Source organism: Lagenorhynchus albirostris, chromosome 11 (assembly GCF_949774975.1).
Source record: "Lagenorhynchus albirostris chromosome 11, mLagAlb1.1, whole genome shotgun sequence".
Taxonomy (NCBI): Eukaryota; Metazoa; Chordata; class Mammalia; order Artiodactyla; family Delphinidae; genus Lagenorhynchus; species Lagenorhynchus albirostris.
Window position 1 is genome coordinate 63,459,011 of NC_083105.1, and position 20,823 is coordinate 63,479,833.

The 20,823-nt window shown below is 59.3% G+C and overlaps 1 protein-coding gene across 1 annotated transcript; it reads right to left on the reverse strand.

Annotated features, from left to right (window-relative positions):
- Positions 1 to 2: 2 nt before the first annotated feature.
- Positions 3 to 18,861, reverse strand: KCNH3 (potassium voltage-gated channel subfamily H member 3). The gene is made up of 15 exons (XM_060166312.1): positions 18,662 to 18,861; positions 16,968 to 17,201; positions 16,376 to 16,510; positions 15,364 to 15,497; positions 14,675 to 14,918; positions 14,141 to 14,298; positions 13,851 to 14,058; positions 9,716 to 9,997; positions 9,216 to 9,415; positions 8,479 to 8,728; positions 3,320 to 3,537; positions 2,282 to 2,613; positions 1,783 to 1,889; positions 1,069 to 1,145; positions 3 to 976 (listed from the first exon to the last, which is right to left on the reverse strand). The coding sequence occupies exons 1-15, from the start codon at positions 18,735 to 18,737 to the stop codon at positions 380 to 382; spliced, it is 3,252 nt and encodes a 1,083-aa protein (XP_060022295.1). The 5' UTR covers positions 18,738 to 18,861; the 3' UTR covers positions 3 to 379.
- Positions 18,862 to 20,823: the final 1,962 nt, after the last annotated feature.

The following is a 20,823-nucleotide window of genomic DNA, read 5'->3' on the forward strand; positions in this document are numbered from 1 at the left end:
AGTTTCTTCTATTATTCTTTTTTTAATATAAAAAATGTGGGGACAGGTGAGGCAGGGGCACATGCAGGGGATAGCAGAACCCCTCCTTGGCCTCAGGCCACTGTCCCCCAGCCTGCAGAGGGAGATGAGACGTCAGAGGAGCAGGCTGAGGTGAGGAAGGGCCCCAGGAGTAGGAGCCCAAAGATTCCTAGCCTGGGGCCTGCGGCTGAAGTTCTAGCCCTCCCTGTGAGAATCCGGGGCCAGGCCCTTGTTTGTTTGCTCTCAAGCTCCCTGCCCTGAGCCAGCGGGCAGCGCGGAGTCCCGGGGTGGCTGCCACCCTTCCTCCACCCTGAAGCTGGGCAGATGGCAGCATGTCTGGCAGCAGCTTTGGGGCTGGCGGTCAGACCCCTGTGCCTTCCTCCTGGGTCCACTGGACTGTGCCAGAGCCGTGGCAGCCGATCAGCACCATCTCCAGGCTTTGGGGTTCCCAGGGCAAGGCCAGGCCCCCTGCCCCTGGCGGCGGCTCTCCGGTACTGGCAGCCTCGGCCTGGTTCATGGGCTCCGGGGGCCCAGTCCTAGCCCCTTCTTCAGGAGGCGGTGGGCCTGGGGTGCTGGGCTCGGGGCAGAGTTCTCCTGAGCCTGGGGGCTCTGAGTCAGAGGTGGAGGTCCAAAAAGCTGTGGCTTGAGGCCAGGGGGAGCTCTGAGACGCCGGGGGGCCCCAGGGCCAGGGTGCCACGAGGGGAGGGGGCCCTGGACGAGGGTGGGGCCGGGTCCCACTCAAGACAGAGCCAGCTGGGGGCTGCAGGCAGTAGGAGGACGTCCCAGTGTCCACACACAGAGGCTGCAGGAGCCCAGAGGCGCTGGCCGGGCAGGGCCCCTCTCCTGACGCCCGAGGGGATGGGCCCTCCCCATGGGGTGCCAGGATGAGCTGCACAGCCTGGCGAAGGGACTGCAGCCCCTCCCGCATCTGCAGCACCTGCTCAGACAGCTCCATCACCTGCAGGGAAGGGAGGAGGGTGGGAGGAGGGTGTGGTCAGTGGGGTGGGGACCTCACAACAGCAGGCGCCCCCACCCTTGCCCCTCACCCACCGCCTGCCGAAGCTTGTCCAGCATGTCTGTGTTCCTCACCTCGCTGGGCCCAAGGGGGACAGTGAGCAGGCTGTTCTCTGTGGACAGTAGGGTGGGGTTACCAGGCAGGGCTGGTGAATGAAGACAGCGTGGGGTCCAGGCCTCCGCCCGCTTAGCGCAGACCACACTGGCCTGGCCAGGCCTGCTGCCGCCAGGAACAGCCACTTACAGCCTTACCTGAGTTGCTGAATTCTGTGCAAACCGCCAGGGGGCCTCGGGCACACTGGCTTGTGCTTCTCCCTCAGGAAGCTGCCTTTGTGCCTGTCTCTTGTTCTGTCCTCCAGGCAAGGGGACACTACCTGGGCCACCTGGCCTGCCCAGGGGGGCCACTTCCAACTCTGCTTCCCCAGTCCTGTATCCCCCACAGTGGGCCAGACACGGTGCTGAGGGTTTCAGCACCATTATCTCATTTAACATGCACAACCACCTTTTTACAGATGGGAAGCTGGGGTGAGAACCGAGGTCACACAGAGATCTGGCAGCAGAGATCTCACCAAGCTCCATTCCAGCTACCTTCCAACACCAAGGTGCTGGTCTTACCCACTGCCCTGCCCAAACCATGCAGGTGGGTGAGGGCAAGAGGGCACCCAAAGTCTGTGCCCTGCCACTTTCTCAGAGGCTCCCAGGGCAAAGAGGCTGCCCTGCCAACTTCCCCCCGGACCCGGGCCCCAGTACCTGGTCCGGGAGAGGGGCTGCTGCTACATTCTGGGCCAGACCGCCTCACCCGGAAAGAGAACTTGGGCTGGTCAGAGCCACAGCCGTCCTCAATGCCATCTACTACCCTGTGGACACAGGACAACAAATCAGCTGACAGACAGCCACTGCAGTGTTTCATGGGACAAGATGCCCCACTGTCCGCAGAGGCTGCAGAGGCTTGGAGCTGGGCCGGGGGCTTGGGGCCCCAAGCGAAGGGTAACACGTGGTCCCTTCCTCTAGGAGCTCGCAGTTTCACTAGGGATTCAAACTTGAATGAGGTGAAACAGCAAGAGAGTTCTGAGCAGTGCGTGGCATGAATGGTGGAACGGGGGCAGCAGGGAGGAGGAGGAGTCAAGGAAGGCTTCTTGGAGGAGGCTGGAGGGACAGATGGGCATCCAGGGCAGGGGTGTGCCTGGCCGGGGCCCCAGCCCTATCACTGCAGCTCTGCCCAGAGTTTAGTGGCCCAGAGCTCGCTCACCTGGGGCTCAGATCTGGGGGTACATTCCATGGCACAGAGGGCAGCCGCAGCCCCTCTAAGCTCTGAGGGTGAGCAGAGGGGCCGGCCTCAGCCTGCAAAGCTCCTGCCCTGCCCGGCCGCCCTCTGCCACCCAGCGGGTGCCGGGGTGCTGGTCGTCGTGGTGATAGCAGCTTGGCGGCCGAGGAGGATGAGGTGCAGCTGGGGGACAGCAGGGGGCTGGAGGGCTCATCAGCTGGGACTGGCGAGGCCGCGGGGCCCTGCTCCCCGTCTGTCTCCTTCTCCTCCAGTGTGGACATGAGGGTGTTGTCGCCGCTCAGGGAGCTGGTGTCCACCTGGGGATAGTGGGGGACAGGGAATCATCATGGGGAGCTCCCGCTATGTCCCACTCACCACCCCCCCGACCTGGTCTCATCGCCCTAGACAGGAGGAGCTGTTTTTGTTAAACAGGATGCCCAGTGTCTCCCACCTCCCAAGGAAGAGACTCGGCAAGGGAACGGGGTGCTTTCCTGCTGCCACCACAAAGCCACCAAGCCCCGGAGGCGTTTGCTGTCCCTCAAAATGCTAGCCAAGTGTGGACACGCTGTCCCTCTACTTGGTCCCTGAGGCTAACTGAACTATCCAGGAGGACCTGGTACCAAAAACCGGTTTGGAATTAGTAAGATAAGGCAGGAAAATTCAAAAGCCCCTCAGAGCAGTCCTGTGTCACTGTGAAGAAGCAGGGGGCACTGCAGGGCTCTCTGCAGAGGCGGCCTGGAGACTAGTGTGCGGCCTGGAGACTAGTGTGCGGCCTGCCTGGCCCCGACCCATGGGCACCACCCCTCATCTGTGACCTCACAGCCTCCTTGTCTGGTACCGCTGGACTCGCGGGCCGTCTCATGGGCCGGCAGAGCTGGGAGTGGCGGCTGAGCAGAGCTGGGCTGGGCTCTAAAGGACAGTGTGAGAGTGTGAAGGGGCAGCAGAGCGTAGAGCCCCACCACCACCACGTGCGGGGTGCTCACACAGCACTCCCACAAACCCCTTCTCTGCCCGCACCCTCACCTCTGCGGGGCCTCCGCCAGCACCCAGGTTGTAGCTGAGCTCCCCTCGGAGGCCCCTGCTGAAGCGGGGGGCGAACTCGGGGTACAGCGCGAGGCTCTCGTGCAGGCCAGCCAGCTGCAGACACTGCAGGACGCAGTACGTCAGCCCCTTCACATCGGCGTTGGCCTTGACCACCTGCTCACGCCGGGGCAGCTCACAGCCAATCAGATCGCCCTTCCCTGGGAAGAGGAAGCAGAGGTCAGCAAGTCCTGCCCCTCAGCCACCCGAGCCGAGACGGGGGTTGAGTGGGGCCTCTCTAGCCAGGACAGGTGGGGAGTAGCGGGGCCCGGGCCCTGGCTGACCCCTGCTGCCTGCCTCACTGGCTCCTCAGACAGGCTCGGGGTGAAGAGCACTGTGACCCAGGTGCTCAAGCACATTTGAGATCAAAGCACTGTGCTGAAACAACCCAAATTTCAGATCTGAGACACCAGTTCTAGTGATTCCCAGGTTGCCTGTGGATCAGAATCCTCCGGGAAAGTTAAACCAACCAGACTCCCCAGGGCCCATCACTACCTACAGAATCATAATATCTACTGGAGACCCCACAATTGTTAAGCCCTGCAGGTGACTCAGAGCATGTCCAGGAACCAGTATGTGGAACCAGCAAGTTAGTGCTGTGTGGCACAGTGAAAAAGGCAGGGGGCCACGTTATTTCACCTCCCTGAGCCCTGGTGCCTCATCTATATGAGAGATCCTGCATTGAACTGAGTCTGTGGTGCTTTCGCGATCTTACCAGAAGGTGTCAATGGAGGGTTTTCCCACCACCCGGCTGAGACTGCCACCTGGCTGACAGCGATTGTAAAATGGCATCAACTCGAGTCCGCATCCTAATCTCAGAGATGTTAAATTGTGGGGAAAAAATGTGTGACTTAGAATCGATGAAATAGGATGTCTCCAATCAGGGACATGGTGATAAGTTAGTGTAGGTAACGTGCCTGACACATAGATGGCCAATCAAAGTTCATTTCCTTCCCTTCCCTCCCGAAAAGAGTCCCCTATCAATCATTCCCAAGAGGTATGGCATGCCACCAGGGCTTGGGCAGAGCACTCACGGCCCTCACAAGGCAGCTCAACCCACGGCCAGACATTTCACGAGATTAGACAGCGTTTCCTCATCCTTAAGGAAAACGATGGCTCGCTGCCACCCCCGCTGTGGGCTGCCTCACGCTGCCAGCAGAACTCACTGAGCTTAAAGGCCTCCTCTAAATGTTCATGGACTTTTGCTCAAATTTAAGTGCAGAACGCATCGTCGTTAAATCTTATTTTCTTGGTTTCAGGCCATCCTTCTGGTTCCTTCGGAGAGCTGTTTGCATCTCAGTGTGATCATCTGATGAATGAGCTCTCTGTCCTCACGTGTGTCATCTGGAAATAGGATAAGTATGTATTTCTTGTCTTCATCCAAGAGGGGAGATAAAAACGAGAAATAGGACAGGACCGAGGGCGGAGTTCCATACCACTGGTCTCAGGGACCAGAGCCTGCCCTCCAGGCTGGCCTCTCAGACACAGCCTCCAGCTCAGCTCATCAAGGCCTGTAAGGTCCTCCCTGCACCGTCGCCCAGCTCACCTCTCTTCGTCTTGCCTCTTTCCTCCCCAACTAACTTTGCACACTTAGCTGTTAGTTCATACACAGAGGTAAGGGCCAGAATTGACACTGCTAGATGTGCCGTGAGCCTTAGCTGCAAGGAGCAGGCAGGAAGCACCTGGATGTTCAACTAAGGAGGCAGGTGGGGGATGGGGTGAAGGCAAAGCAGAAAACCAGGCCATGATGAGGGCTGGGGAACCAGGCATCCACCAGGGCATCCAGAGGGGCCACGTCAACAGAGGAAACAGTTCATCCGGAACATGTGGGTAGGGACAGGATGGATCAAAGGTGGCTTAGGTCCCAGTGCTGGGGAATTCTGGAGGCAAAGGCCACGGCACAGGCGGTGGCCACCCATGAAGCTGTCTTAATACTGAACGTGGATATTCTGAGACCTGGTGCCTGGCATCAGAGAAGAGAGATTCTTTCAGGACCCATGCCAGCTCCCAGCCACGCTGCTTCCTCAGCTCCCAGCTGAAAACCATCTGCTTAATAATCCACTAGACAATCTTGCTTTGGAGTGACCAGTCTGCCACTGTCAAAATCTGCCTTTTTGCCCTTCTGAATCTCTCCAGTTCCCCATCATTTCTCAAGGACTGCCAGCCATATGTGAGTGGCCATAACTCCGTTTGTTCAGAGTCCTGGCATTAACTCCACGTAGGGCGAGAAGTCAAACTCATGAACGACACCTCTCTCAGCTCGCATGGTATTTCTTTCTTCTGTTTCCTGTTGGAAGACCGTCCTCCTCAAGGAAGAGAGGATGGACACACAGTCGCTGCTGGCCGTGTGGTCTTGCTGGTTCTCCAGGTTAATGACAAGCTTCAGCCCCTCCAGGCGTCAGCTGTCCCCACAGGGAGTCTGCAAGCGCTGCTGCCTGAGGATTTGGCTGTGGTCCTGGCGCCTTCCATCAGTGTGTGAGGCCCTCCGTGACCCACGCAGATCACAGCGTCCCCACCCTCTGGGGTCCCTGCTGAAAGCCTCCCACAGCCCCGGAGCCTGCAGCCCCGTGTTGCCCGCTACCCTGAAATCGCGCCCTTTCTGCGGGATGAGTCTCCCCAGAGCAGAGCGCCTAAGAACACAGTGGTAAGAAGCCTGAGGTTTAGAGTTGGCAGACCAGGTTCTAGCCCTAGCCTGCCTGTTCATTAACCTCTTGGAGCCTCAGTTCCCTTCTATGCAAAATGGAATAGCGATCATTCCTCCGCACTGCGTTTTGTGAGGTTTGTGTGAGTTGAAGCATGTAAGGGCCGGGACACAGGGCTGACCCCGCTGCGGGACCCCTGGGGCCAGCATTATTATCATGTCAGTTCTGAAACTGCAATCTCCCCTTCCTTGTCTAGGGAATTGATCCCTCATCTTCATCTCTTTCTTTTGCCAAGAAGGGAAGTGTATTCAGAGTCTGAGCTCTGCTGTCACCCATCGCAACCCTGGGCTTGTTCGAGGACCTTCCCTAGGAAAGTAGCATCTTCCCTCTTGGGCCTGGCCGGGGTGGGCGGGGGGAGGTTGCAGTGAATAAGCATGGTGTTCACACACACCTCCGGTCAGTTAATCTTCAACAAAGGAGGCAAGAATTTACAATGGGAAAAAGACAATCTTTTCAGCAAGGGATGTTGGGAAAGTTGGACAGCCTCATGTATATTAGAACACACCCTCTCACCATACACAAAAATAAACTCAAAACGGCTCAAAAACTTAAACATAAGAGATTACACCATAAAACCCCTAGAAGGGGACATTGGCAAAACATTCTCTGATATAAATCATATCAATGTTCTCTTAGATCAGTCTCCGAAGGCAATAGAAATAAAAGCAAAAATAAACGAATGGACCTAATCAAATACTAGCTTTTGCATAGCAAAGGAAACCATAAACAAAGTGAAAAGACAACCTATGGAATGGGAGAAAATATTTGCAAACGATGCAACCGACAAGGGCTTAATTCCCAAAATATACAAACAGCTCATACAACTCAACAACAAAATAACAAACAACCCAATCGAAAAAGAACCAAACAGACATTTCTCCAAAGAAGACATACAGATGGCCAAGAGGCACATGAAAAGATGCTCAACATCGCTAATTATTAGAGAAATGTAAACCAAAATTTCAATGAGGTACCATGTCACACCGGTCAGAATGGCCATCATTAAAAAGTCTACAAATAACAAATGCTGGAGAGGGTGTGGAGAAAAGGGAACCCTCCTATACTGTCGGTGGGAATGCAAGTTGGTGCAGCCACTGTGGAAAACAGAATGGAGGTTCCTCAAAAAACTAAAAAGGGAGTTGCCGTATGATCCAGCAATCCCACTCCTGGGCATATATCCAGACAAAACTCTAATTCAAAAAGATATAAGCACCCCTATGTTCACAGCAGCAGTATGTACAATAGCCAAGACATGGAAACAACCTAAATGCTCATCGACAGACAAATGGATAAAGAAGGTGTGAGATATATATATATATATATATATATATATATATATATATATAATGGAATACTACTTGGCCATAAAAAAGAATGAAATAATTCCATTTGCAGCAACGTGGGTAGAACTAGAGATTATCATACTAAGTGAAGTCAGTCAGACAGAGAAAGACAAATACCACGTGTTATCACTTATATGTGGAATCTAAAATATGACACACATGAACATACCTACAAAACAGAAACAGACTCACAGGCATAGAGAACAGACTTGTGGTTGCCAAGGGGGAGGTGGGTGGGGGAGGGTTGGATTGTGAGTTGCGGTTAGCAGATGCAAACTATTATACATAGAATGGATACACAACAAGTCCTGCTGTATAACAAAGGGAACTATATTCAATATTCTGTGATAAACCAGAATGGAAAAGAATATAAAAAAAGAACATATATATATATATATGTATAACTGAATCACTTTGCCGTACAGCAGAAATTAACACAGCGTTGTAAATCGACTCTACTTCAATAAATTTTTAAAAAAAAGGGCTTCCCTGGTGGCGCAGTGGTTGAGAGTCCGCCTGCCGATGCAGGGGACACGGGTTCGTGCCCCGGTCTGGGAAGATCCCACATGCCGCGGAGCGGCTGGGCCTGTGAGCCATGGCCGCTGAGCCTGCGCGTCCAGAGCCTGTGCTCCGCGGCGGGAGAGGCCACAACAGTGAGAGGCCCGCGTACCGCCAAAAAAAAAAAAAAAAAAATGGCGTCCATGCCTCCCTTTCTCCTGCCTGAACACTCTTTCCAGCACTTTCCTCCTTAGCATTTGATTTTCCTCCTTGACAGGAAGTGCTCCCCTCCGTCCCCTCACAGACCGCAGGCTGGTCCTTCGCTCAGTCTGGCCTACAGCACCCGTGAGATTGAGTTCACCTCCTTGTGTTGCCGCCTTGTGGTCACTGGGTCCGCTCTGAGCTTTGCCCAGGGCTCCACGGCTACTCCTGACCCCACCCTGGCTGTTTCTCCCTGGTGGCCTTGCCTGCGTCTTCTCTCCGCGTTTTCTGCAGATGGGGCCCTGGTTCCACCCGCCTCCTCGCAAGCCCTGGCGTCCTCCGTCCCACCCTCACAAACCTAGGATGGCGAGCACAGTGCCGCCCTTGAGCACCTCCATGGAGCCGGAGCAGACGAAGTAGAGGGCCTGGAGGGCGTCGCCTTGGTGGATGAGATACTCGCCAGGCGTGCAAAAGGCGGGCCGCAGGGCCAGGGACAGCGCCCGCAGGCAGCCGCGGCTCGCCGCCTCAAACAGGGGCAGCTGCAGGACCTCCTTGTGAAGGTGCATGGCAATGTCTGCGCGGAGCTCGTCCGGGAGGCTCTGCAACAGCTGCGGGTGGGATCAGGTGCCGAAGGTTAGGGTGGAGAGTGGGAGGCAGCCTCCCGCCAGCCCTTTCCACCCCGAGGGCCTCAGAGCAAGGGCAGGCGTGGGAGGGGCCTTGATTCCCCCCTCCCCCCACTCGCACAGCATCCAGCTCCACACAGGGTCCAATCAGTGAGGGGGGCCGCCTCTGCCTCCCTCTCAATCACTTTATCCTCCCCGCCCCCCATGGGCAGCCCTGATTTCCCCCTCCCGGCCTTAGACCTGGCCGGCAGTGAGCAGGGCCTCTAGACCTAGCGAGCGTGGAGACGGGCCTCCGAGCCGGCCCGGCTGCCTTCTGCTCCTTGCCGCTGGCCGCCCAGGACAGAGCGGAGGCAAGGGGGTCAGAATTCTGCATCTCTTGCCCTCCAGCCCGCTGCTCCTGGGAATCTAGGCCGAGCGCACACTCCTTGAAGGAGCAAAGGCAGGAAGGGGCAGGCCCTGGAGGCCTGCGCACCTCGGTGGTGTCGATACCGTTGTTCACCGCCCAGGTCGCCTGGAAGTACTCGAGCATGCGCTGCTTGAGGGGCTTGGGGATGCGGTGGATGCGGATGTAGTCGCGCAGGTCGCGGGTGCGGCTGTGGTACAGAAAGCGGCGGGCGTACATGCGCTGGATGATGGCCGTCACGTTCCCAAACACCACCGCGTGCATCAGGGCTGGGGAGGGTGGCGAGAGGGGTCACCTCCAGGACCAGCCTGGCCCGGCCGGACACCGTGCGGGACACATCTGTCCTCCCCACCCGCAGCCCCGCGCTGGGCAAGGCCCTCGGCCGCTGTGTGGGGTGGAGTCCTGCGGCCAGGTGGGCTCTCCTGGCCCTGGGCTCGGGTTCCTTGGGGCCCCTAGGCGGAAGCACCTCTGGGAAGGACCTCGGGGCCCTGTGGGAGGTGGGGAGGGAGGGGTGGCCCAGGGCATGAGTCGGGGAGAGGGCCCTGGCCCGGGAACGGGGCAAGCCTCACCGCCGATGAGCATGGTGCAGATGGAGAAGATCTTCTCCGTGTCCGTGTTGGCAGACACGTTGCCGAAGCCCACGCTGGTGAGGCTGCTGAGTGCGAAGTAGAGGGAGGTGATGTAGGCGCTGCGCAGTGAGGGGCCGCCCAGGAGCTCGGGCCCCGTCCTGTTGGCTTCGCTGCTGCTGCTGCTACAGTTGTCACTCTGGCCAGAGCTGTTCCCTATAGCTGGGCTCCGGCCCACCAGGTAGTAGGGGGTCTCCAGTCGGCGGGCCAGCTCCTGCAGCCAGCCTGGGGAGGGGGCAGGACAGCACTGCTGCACTGCGGGCGCAGGTGTGCCTGCTGGTACCCCCGGGGGGGGGACACACATGGCTGCAAATCCACCCCCCACGGCTTCCTGCCATGTCCGTCCCTCCTCTGCCAGCCCGGCGTGCCCCTGTGCACCCCCTCCCCCTCCCCAAGACAAGCACACGAGGTCGAGACTGTCATCTCCCCAGACGGTGTCTCTGGGTGCCGAGGCTGGAGTGAGGAGCTCTGCACCCTCCTCCCTGTGCTGGCGCTAATCCCGGGGCGGTGGGCCCAGCTGGAGGGGGCAGAGGGACTGGGGGGTTCATTGCACCAGCCACAGCCTCATCCGCAGGGCCGCCTCCTCTGCCTTGTCCTCCCAGACTCCTCTTGCTTTTTCTCTGAGCTCCGGAAAGCCGCCCCCCATTCAGCCTCATCGCCCCCACCCCACAACCACACACACCACCCAACCTCATGCACGCGTTCTCGGGCACACCGACGTGAACGTGTGCACACACCGGTAAGGCTACAGACGCAGTCGAGAGGACAAGGACACACGTGTGTGAGCACAGTCCCAGGAGCACAGCCACGGCCTGTGCACGCTTGGGAGAGACAAGGGTACGCGGGAGCTTGCACACTGACACCCAGGTAGGAGAGGGACACACCTGCATGGACACGAGCACACAGGTGAGTGCACTCAGAGGCCACAGACAGGCAGGCCACCGCCGTGCACACAGCTCTCTACACGCAGACACAAGCCAGCCTGGGACACTGAGAGGAGAATAACGATCGCCCCAGTCTCCTCATCAACCCCCCATTCTCTGGTCTGACCTTGGAGGAGGTGGGGCTGCGTACTGGGGTCTCTCAGGAGCCCACAGCCGCCCAGAGTCACTCAGCCCAGCTGGAGGGCTGTGGGAATTCTAGGGTGTTAGATGGGGGTTCCCAGGGTCCACAGAGGTCCCAGGGGTCCTGGCAGAGCTGGGGGCCATGGGGAGCAAGGGAGAGAGAGCAGATCTAGCATAGAAGTCCAGAGGGTGGGCTCAGGATCACAGGCTGCGCTGGGACCCACCTCTCCACGTGCCCCTCCCCAGCTCCCTACTCCACACTCACCCTAACATCGCACATGCTGCTGCTCTCTGTGGCCCTCACACCCCTCCTCTTACCACACACCCATTCATTCAGCAATCTCACACGTGTGCCAGGAGCCGGGGGACCCCCAGAAGCTTACTGCAGCGACGTCTCAGAGGTACACAGCACCCGAGGGTCCCGGGATGGGGCTCAAACCCACATGCTATTGGCTAGAGCTAGAAGGCTTCCCGGAAAAGGGGACACTGGTGGTTTGTCTCAGAGGATGGGTAGCTTTGAGACAAACTGAGAGGGGGTCATTCCTGATCTAGGGAAAGGTGTGGGCTAAACCTAGAGCTGGAGACAAGTACAGGCGAGCAGCTTGGCTTAGCTAGAATGTGGGGTCCGCACTGAGGGAGCAAACTCCAGGCTAAGGAGTTGGGGGGATGTGTAAAGTCCTGAGCCAAGGTGAGGACTCACCCTCCTGTTATTTGAGATGTGCTGTGAGAACGCAAGGAAGTACACAAAACCCTTCAGTCATTACTTAGTTGGGCCTCTGAGGTGAAGCCGGTAGCTGGGTGAGGAGGGGGCTGGAGGGTGGAGAAGCAGGAGGATGAGGGCAGGATGCAGAGGGGTCCCTCCTCACTCAGTCTTGGTCACGGGGCATTGGCAGCCCCTGGAGCTGGTGGCGGGATGGTCCCTCTGCGTGTCGGCTGCAGAGGCCGTTCTGGAGGCTTTCATACTGAGAAACGCTCTGAGCGACCTCCCTCAGTGTTGAGCACAGTCTTGAAAATCCAGCCCATCTCCACGGGGCTAATGGGATTCTGGGGCTGGAACTTTATGTCCACACCAGGGCAGTGGAGCAGTAGAACCAAGGCAAGGAGGCAAAAGGAAGGCACCTCCCACCACACAGAGCTGGGCCAACAAGAGACGCCACCCTCACCCATGGACATCCCTCCCGAGGTGGACTTAGGGAGGTCTGGGTGTGGCTCCCACCCAGCTGGGGGGTAGTTTCCCTGGAGAAAGAAGGGGCAGATGATGATGTGAAGGACTTGGGAACTCCCCTAATGTGAACTTAGGGTTCAAGGGTGTGATCTGCCCAACAGTCAGCCCGCCCCTTACAAGCCCCATGCTCTCCGTGGAGGGGCTCAGAGCCCCTCTGGGAGCCAAAGGTGTTCTTCATGTCAGCTCAGCAGCCCCTGTGACGTGGTCAGAATGGAGGATCCCCATGGACGCAAGACACTGGGTGTCTGGGTTGTGTGTGGGGAGGGGACTGACCTGGGGATGTGGTGTGTCACCCATGTAGGGGTTGGGGCTCTGCATCCCTGTTACCCATCTCCCAGTCCTCTGAGCATGTTCGTTGGGGGCGTCTGACCCCAGAGCCGCCTCCGCCACAGCCTTCCCCTGGGAAGGGCAGGCGCCAAGGAGCTGACATACTGCCTGGAACGTGTTGGTTCCTGTGCTCAGCCGCTAGAGCTTTGGGGAATATCCAAGTGGGCCTCTGGGCTACACACCAGTCTCCGTGGGCTTGGCGAGGGAGGGAGGATTAGCGGGAGTCTCCTCGTCCCTGGGAACAGATCAGAGCATGTTTCTAAGGCCAACCTGGACTCCTGGTGACCGACCCCATCAAGAGAAGACAGTCATGGCGGGGGGCGCATCTGAGCAGCTGGGCTCTTGCCCACTGACTGGAAACGGGGGCTAACGGCCAGTTACGGGGAAGTTGCCAGAGGGCTGGAGGGCATGGGAGGAAGAAGGTGTGTCCAATTTTGGATCTGCGGGCATGGAGAGTTAGACGTTGTTGGAACAGAACGGTCTGGAGACAGAGAGAGAGGATGGAAGTTGAGATGTTCACACCGTGGTGCCAGTGGAATCGCCCAGGGAGAGCAAGGCGGGGGGCCGGGGAAGGAGGAGGCCTCCTCACAGGGCAGAGAGATGGCTGGCAGGGTCAGGTGCTACAGGGACTTCAAAGGGATAAGAGTTTGGCCCCAGAAGGTCACTGTGACCTTTAGGGTGACATTTGGGGTTGAGAGGTGGAGGTGGAAGCCCTCCTGGCAGGAGTTAAGACGTGAGTGGGAGGTGAGCAGAGAGAGGAGCTGCGAGAGGGGAGGTGAAATGAGAGTGAAGACGCTGGTGGGACGCAGAGAAAGGCTGCATTTCGGGCTGGGGAAGGGCTGAAGCAGCTGAGAACCATGCTGCCGGAGGTGACAGGAGTGGGCAAGGGGCCTTAGGGGCCAAGATGGTGGGGGATGAGCTTTTGAGAGGGTGGCCGGAAAGCGCCAGGCATCGGAGCAACCCTGGAGAGGTCTTCTGAGAGGGGTGGGGTACCCAGCTGGGCAGGGAGTGGGCGAATGTGAATGTGGCACAAGCTTGACCACGAGGAGGCCATGATGGGTGAACAGACTCCCCCAGGCAGCCCGCCAGGCTTCCTCCACAACGTGGGCCTGCAGGAGAGCAGGCCTGCCTCGAGGCGGCGGCTCTGTCGCGCTCCCAGCTGCACACACGCGCCAGCCCCGCACTCTCCTTACAAACACACACCTGCTGGCACACATGCCCCTGATGCCCACCTATGGGCGTGTACGCATGCAGACTTGCACACATCTCTCTGATACCTTACTTCAGCTCACGGACATCCCCTGCTAGACACACACTTGGACTCACATTTCCCTGACGCACGCACCCTCAAGTGAACAGACTCCTTGGGCACATGTGTACACACACACGTACACGCACACGCGTGCGCGCGCGCGCGCGCACACACACACACACGCACACACACAGAGGCAGCCTCCAGTACCGATCTCAGGCAGCTCGGAGGCGCTGCTCTCGATTTCCCGCTGGCCGATGTAGAACCAGATGCAGGCCACCCAGTGGGCGAGCAGGGCGAACACGGCCATGAGCAGGGTCAGCACCACGGCGCTGTACTGCGAGTAGCGGTCCAACCGCGGGAGCAGGCGCAGCAGGCGCAGCAGGCGCAGTGTCTTCAGCAGATGCGCCCCGAAGTACTGAGGTGCGGGGAGGGGGAGGTCACCCCAGGGCCGGCCCCCCCGTCCTGCCCCAAAGCCCACCCAGCCCAGCCGCACTGACCACGTTGACCTTGAAGGCGTGTAGCAGGTCGAAGGGCAGCGCCGCAATGACATCCAGCAGGAACCAGGTGCTAACGTAGTGGAGGCAAATGGACTTTGGGGCAAACACCACCTGGCCCGACTTGGACACGAACGTGGTGCGGAAATTCAGCACAATGTCTGGGGGAAGTTGGGGCGGGAGTCAGCACCGGTGGGGAGGAGCCACATTTTCCTGGGCACCTGCTCAGTGTGTAACACTGTCGTGGGCCCTTTACCTGCATTGTCTTAGTTTTCGCAGTAAGCCAGAGGGTGGATACTGTGCCTATGTGATGGAGGGTGAACCCAGCTTGGAGAGGCTATGACTAGCTCAGGGCCAAGTAACCCATTAGTGATGAAGACATATTCGGAGCCTAGGTCTGATTTCAAGGCCCACAGGTCATAAACGGGGGAGGGCAAGGGGGACGCTGGGGGGCAGTGGAAGCCATGCAGACTATCCCCATCAAAGCCCGGGGGGTCACTGGCCCAGGGAGGGGTGGGAGGCACAGAGCACACATACCAAGAATGAAGAGGACCTCCACGGCCAGGTCGCAGACGCTGGGAGGGCCACGGGCGGCACTGGGCTCCCGGGCTGTGCTCACGCACACGCTGTAGGGCACGGTGACAGCCACGTAGAGGGTGGCGAGCAGGATGAAGCCGTCCCACGTGGCCCTCAGTGCCCCACAGTGCAGCAGGATGAAGGGTGACTTCCGGATGGCAGCGACTTTGTACTCGGGCAAATTTGGCTTCTCTCCAAACACCCCCTGAATGAGAGGCAGGGCAGGTCCAGGCAGGGAGGACAGGAAATTGGCACAGACTGAGTTTGGATAGGGTCTGGGACAGGCATCTGCCTCCTTTCTCTCCCTGCATTCTCAGAACGACCTCTGACACAGGCATCAGAGTCCCCTTGTTATAGATCAGAAGACTGAGGATCGGTGAGCTCAAGTGACTTAGGTGAGGTCACACAGAGGCTTAGGGGAGGAGCCAAGATTGAGCCAGGGCCCATCTGACTCCAGGGCCAAAGCTCTCCGCCATACCTTCGACAGATCAGGCATGTGACATTCTCACCACAAGCCCCAAAGTGCTGGTGGGGCCTGAGTAGCCCCCTGGACATTCTCTCCGTGGTGGGCTTGGTTCCCCTTCTCCATCTCCTCAACCGGCCCCTACCCTGCCCCACCCCCCCAAACACACACCCTAGCGCCAATCCACCTTATTGAGCTTGTGCTTGCCCTTGGGCTGCTTCTGCAGGTGCCCAGACAGGTGGTAGAGCACAGCCCGGCTCCGTCGCCGGTTGGCATTGAAGCCTTTGGACCCTGCCCGGCCATACCGGCGTCGGCCACCACCTGCAAAAGAAGAGGGGCGGGAGAGAATGATGGGCGAAGCACCCACACGCCTCAGCCCAGGGGCTTGCGGGTAGGACACCAGTTGCTGGCCCACGGGCTGGTCCGGCTCACTGCCTAGTTAGTCTATTTAGAGCTGGGGGCACCAGCGTTTCTCACTTCCTGGGGTCACTTGCCAACACCAGCAACGGGCAGTCCTGGGGGTGCTTACAGACACTCCCCCCAGTGCCTGCTTCTAGGAGAAGGAGGTTTGGATCCAGGCAAGAGAGGAACACCACAGGGAAAGGCCTGGGGAGAGGAGAGGGGAGTGGGAGGTAGTTCCCAGGGTGGGGGAGTGCAGAGCTAGCAGGAGGCCATTGGGCAGAGTCAAGGCCGCCCAGGGCTGGGGGTGGGGGCTGGGGAACAGAGAGCACCCCCAACACCCCCAAATGGCAAAGAGGCCTTGGAGCAGCTTCTGATGACAGCTTTGTGAGCTGTCCAAAGGCCACCCCCAGCCCTTAGAGGATGCAAGAGGGGAAAGACCACAAGGACTTAAAAGAGGGCTTTGGCCAGGGCTCCCCAGACAGGTTTGCATGAGGACAAGGAACCAGGTGGGTCTGTGCTCAGCCTCACTAATTGGTGGGAAAATGGTACTTCACGGGCACTAGTGGAATTTGTTTCTTTCAGTTTCTTAGTAAAGTTGACTTTGAAAGTCCAACTTTGTCTCCACAAGCTCTCCGTACCTGGGCCTGGGGAGATGAGAGCAGCACAGGCTCCTCGGCCAGCAGAGCAGGAGTCCGCGAGTGCAGGCGGGGTGGGGGGCCCACAATGGCCCCGCCAAGGCTTGAGGTACCCAACACCCCAGCCACGGCAGCCAAGTCGGCAGCCCCACAGGCACCCACCTGTCTCCTTCCAGCTGTCGGGGCCCCCTCGGTTCTTGGTATCACTGATGTCCTTGTGAGAGACCAGGAAGAGGGCCACCTCCCCTTTCTCATTCTTTATGGGTATCACATCCAGGAGACACCAGAACGGGAGCCCTGGGCACAAAGACAGACTCAGCCCAGCTCCCATTCTCCGTCCGAGGCAAGGTGACAGAGGGGCCATTGACACCCCTGGTCAAGGCACATGCCAGCTCCACTTAGGACACTTAGACTCGATCCAACAGGGCGGGGGAAGGCAAGGGAGAGCAGAGACGACAGTCAGACCTGTGTGTTCATAGATCTGTCCTGCTAAGTAAGATGGGGACATTTTTCTGCTGGGGTGGGAAATCCAAGATGGGAAATTGAGTACCAGCTGAGATTGGGGTGAGGACCGAAGAAAGGAGGGGCCAGGAACAAGAGGAGGGGTGGAGAAAGAGGAGAGGGGAATGTGGGAAGATGGGATGAGATGGGGAGATGGAGAAGATGGGATTGGAAAGGAGGGACTGTGGATGGGGTGGGTACCAGGCTGGGTGAGACCGCGAAAGTAAGGCAGGTTGGCCAGGCGGCCCCTCACCGCTCTTCCGGTACAGGATCAGCTCGGCCTTGAACTCCTTGTGCTCATCCAGGGCCTTGCGGATCTGTTGGCGGACGAGCTCACTGGTGTCTGGCCCATAGAGGAAGGAGCAGGCACAGCCCCGCTGCATGACCTCGGCCCGGGAGAAACCCGTGAGGTCGCAGAAGCCATCAGAGCAGTAGACCACAGGGAAGAGCCCCGCCACCTGGGCGTTGCCCAGCACGAAGTTACTATCTGCAAGAGAGCACCCCTCAGAGGAGGTGTGGGGTGAAGGGGCACAGGGTCTACTACCCCTCCTTTCCCAATTGCCTGCAATCAAAGGGTAGGTGTTACAAATCCCAGGAATCCTGTGTGTGAGTGTTTGGGATGGGGGGTTGGGGGAGGGTTAGGACAGGAGCTGTTTATGAACAGGAATTAGAGTGTCACCTGTGTGTCGGTGCCCTGCAAGGTCCCACTCCTAGCATCGTGTGTATAAGTGCATTCAAGAATTGGCATGTGTGAGCCCTGAGGTTGGTGAATGCAGCCCCGTGTGGGTACTGTGCCCTCTGGAGTGTGACCTGAGCAGCTTGGGGTAAGGGGTGGGGTTAGGGATATCCAAAGGAGGACTGCAGGACCAGTTCTAGGCCAGCCTCAGCCCCCCTCCCCCCGCCCCGCCAGCTTCTGCCAGGTTCACTCACCAGCCAGGTACTCGGGTTGGCTATTTGGCTCCTCCCACCGAGACACACTTGGACGGAGAGGCAATCCAAGCCACCATCTATTCTGCACTCTGTTTGAGCCCCAGTTGCCTGAGCCCCTGGCTCAGGAATTAGTGAATGTGATCCACAATGGGGGTGTAAGAACAGTAGCTGAGCTCTGGCAGCCTGGAGCCAGGAGTGTATTGGGTAGTGGGGGGCGCTGAATCAGCAGGCTGCGGGAGCCAAGTGCAGGCAAAGCAGATGGAGAAGCCTGGGGTGGGGATGGTCTCAGAGATGGGCTTCCACCCCTATCAGGAACCAGAGACAGAGGCAGAGAGCTGGGAAGCCCCACTGGGGGTGAGTTTGAAGGAGGAGGAGAAGGGAGGGGGCTTTCACGACTTTCCCAGTGCTCAGAGCCCCGGAAAGCCAGGATCCAGAAGCTCTGGTCACCTTCTCCAAACTTCCCCAGTCTTAGTGGGAGTCCCCAAACCTATCCTTTTGGGGCTAGAGGGCTCAGTGGGTTTAGGCTGGTGGGTTTAGGTGGTGAGGTGAGCTTGGACTAACAGTGCTCTCCTGAGTCCCGCCTACTCTATCTTGGTTTGCAAACCTCTTTTCTAAACCTGTTTTTTTAGCCTCTAGGCTGTCCCTAGGGCACCGCTTCCTTGCCTCACTTCCCAACCCGCCAGTTCGAGGGTAGTCTCGGTGGGATAGCGCCAGACGCAGGGATGGGATAGGTTACACTGACTAGGTCGGGGTTCGCGACCCCAGGAACAGACGACATGACCGGCCCCCAAACCCAGAGAGTTCTAGCCATTTTGCCTGGCCCGGGGCAGTGTTGACTCTGAATTTTTCGGAAACGGCGTCTGGAAGGAGACGGTGGTCCCAGCTAAAAGTGGGGCTCGGGGAAGAGAGGGCGAGAGCAGGAGGGCTCCAGGCTGAGGTGTCTGGGTGCAGGACTGACGGGAACACTGGCCAGGGACAGCTGGTCCGGGAGCCAGTGGGGCGAGGGTCGGGACTCACGCGTGCCGTCGAAGCGCGTGGCGATGGTGTCCAGGAAGGTGTTCTGCGGCGCCAGGAGTCCCCGCATGGCCGGCATCTTAGGCGGCTGTGGCCGCCTGCCCCATCCCTCCGGGGCGAGGGGGCTCAGCGCCGGGGGAGGGCGCCCAACTCGGCCGCCCCCCGCCGGGCCCCGCGCCCCCTAGCGCAGCCGTCGGGGGGCAATGCCCACCCCAGACTCGCAGGTCCCGCCAGCCGCCCGCGCGCAAGGGGGCGTCCCCGCCGTCGGGGCCCGGAGCATGACGCGCGGCTCCTCGCGCCCTGGCCGCCCACGATTCCCGGACTCCCGGCTCCGCGCCCTCTGTGCTCTCGGCACCTTCGGCTCGAGGTGGCTGCAGCAGCGGCTCCCGTTTCGGCTGCGGGTCGGCTCCGGCTCGGGCTCCGCTGGGCACCAGATCCCCGCAGCTACCTCCTTCTGTCGGGGAGAAGCGGCAGCCTCCCTCCCTCCCTCCGGCGCCCGCAGCCAGCACCGGGGTAACCATGGAGACGGGGCACACCCAGGCAGGGCTGCCTCCTTAAAGGGACAGGCCTCCCGCCGAGGGATTCCCCCCTCCCCTCGGGACCTCGTGGGGGCAGGGGAAGCGGCGCCCTCCCTCCCTCCCCGCGCCACGCAGGCCGCCCGGGCCACCCCGAGCCGCCCCGCCCGCCCCTCGGAGAACGACGGGCAAGCGCCTGGTCCCGCTCGGGCAGACTCAGCCGCAGGGGCGAGGCGTCTTTCTCTGCAGCATGGGGGTTCTCAGAGAGCCTGGCAGCCTCTCCTCCCCCGGAGGGACCTGAGGAGAGCTCAGGCGGGGGATGAGCGGGGGGTGCGTGGTTTAGAAGATTTCCCCTAAGAAAAATGTAATGGGAAAGGGGGCTGGGCCAGCAGGTGGAGGTGGTGAAGACCTGTGGTTGGCGGAGGTTGGGGCAGGGGAAGTCTAAAAGGAGATTTGGGGGAGGGGGTTTAAACCCAGCTTTTAGGCATCCAAGCCTTTCTTAGCCTCAACTTGACCCTCCAGGGAATGGATCGATCCGTCACTAAGCGACGCCGCGGCTGGCTGGAGCTGCCAGGAAATAGGAGGGTGGGTAGTCCTGGAAATAGGGTTTAGACGACGCTCTCCGTGTGTGCCCGGGAGGTGGAGGGATGGAAAGTGGAAATGAGGTGTGTGGGGATGGGGGCGCCCCAGATCCTTTGTCTTGCCCCTGTGTTTCTGTCCCCCTTTGCCGCTTCCAGGCTGCGCTGAAGGGTCAGGTTGCAAATACAGGCAGGGTACAGTAGATGTCAGACGCCGGGGGAAACTTCCTAACCGTGCGCTAGTGGGTCTTTGCGGGCGGGGAATGAGAGCACCGAGTCTCCGCTGCCCCTAGCGCCTTTAGTCCTAGAGAACTAGGCTCTGCGCTGAAGAGGGAGCGGGGGCTGCAGGGACCCCCACCTCCAGCGAGGGGGTGGGGAGGAGGGGCCGGCGGGCGGTGCGGAGCCGGGCCCTGGGCGGCAGTCTCTCACTGGTCTCCAGCGCTGCGTCGGTCCCAGCAGCCTCGCGTTGCCAGCGCCGCTCCTCCTCCCTCCCACGATTTGCCAGCGAGCGCGGCTACCGCCCGCGCCCAGAGGAACCGCCGTGGCCAAAACAGCAATTTGTTCCCGAACGAGTGATGCGGAAGGCTCAGCGCCCCCACCCCTCTAGGAGACACAACCGTAGTCAGCAGCATCGGAAAGGAAGGAGTGTCACCCGCTCCACCCACCCCTCATCTGTGACAAGGGCCAAAGCCCCAGGCACCTGTATTAAAATGAGCCGGTGCTTGGGCAGGAAGAAGAGGAAGCGTCCCCCTCCCTCCCCCAGTCCCCAGCGTCCCACTCTCTCACGTGGGTCCAGGGCTGCACAGTAACCCCTCCCCCAACGACTCATCTTTGCCCCTCCAGGCGACGTTCAAGCGCACTGCTGAGGAGCGGGTGCAGTTTAGGAATCGGCTCACCTTGAGAGAAAGGATGAGGCTATGAGGGAAAGCACCCAACTTGAGAACCAGGCTACTTACCCAGGTTCGAATATAGTTCTGCCACTTGCTGTTGTGATTTTCCTTGCATGACTCAATTTTCTCCTCTGTGAAACGGGAACAATAACTACCTCAGAGGGTTGTTAGGAGGATTAAAA

Bases quoted from the DNA above. Each gene is read 5' to 3' on its own strand.
- KCNH3 (XM_060166312.1), bottom strand. From the start codon at position 18,737: ATGCCGGCCATGCGGGGACTCCTGGCGCCGCAGAACACCTTCCTGGAC. The intron at 16,511-16,967 runs GTGAGGGGCCGC...CTTTGTGCCCAG, and splicing joins GATCCTGTACCGGAAGAGCG to GGCTCCCGTTCTGGTGTCTC. The intron at 14,299-14,674 runs GTATGTGTGCTC...AACTTCCCCCAG, and splicing joins GGAGGTCCTCTTCATTCTTG to ACATTGTGCTGAATTTCCGC.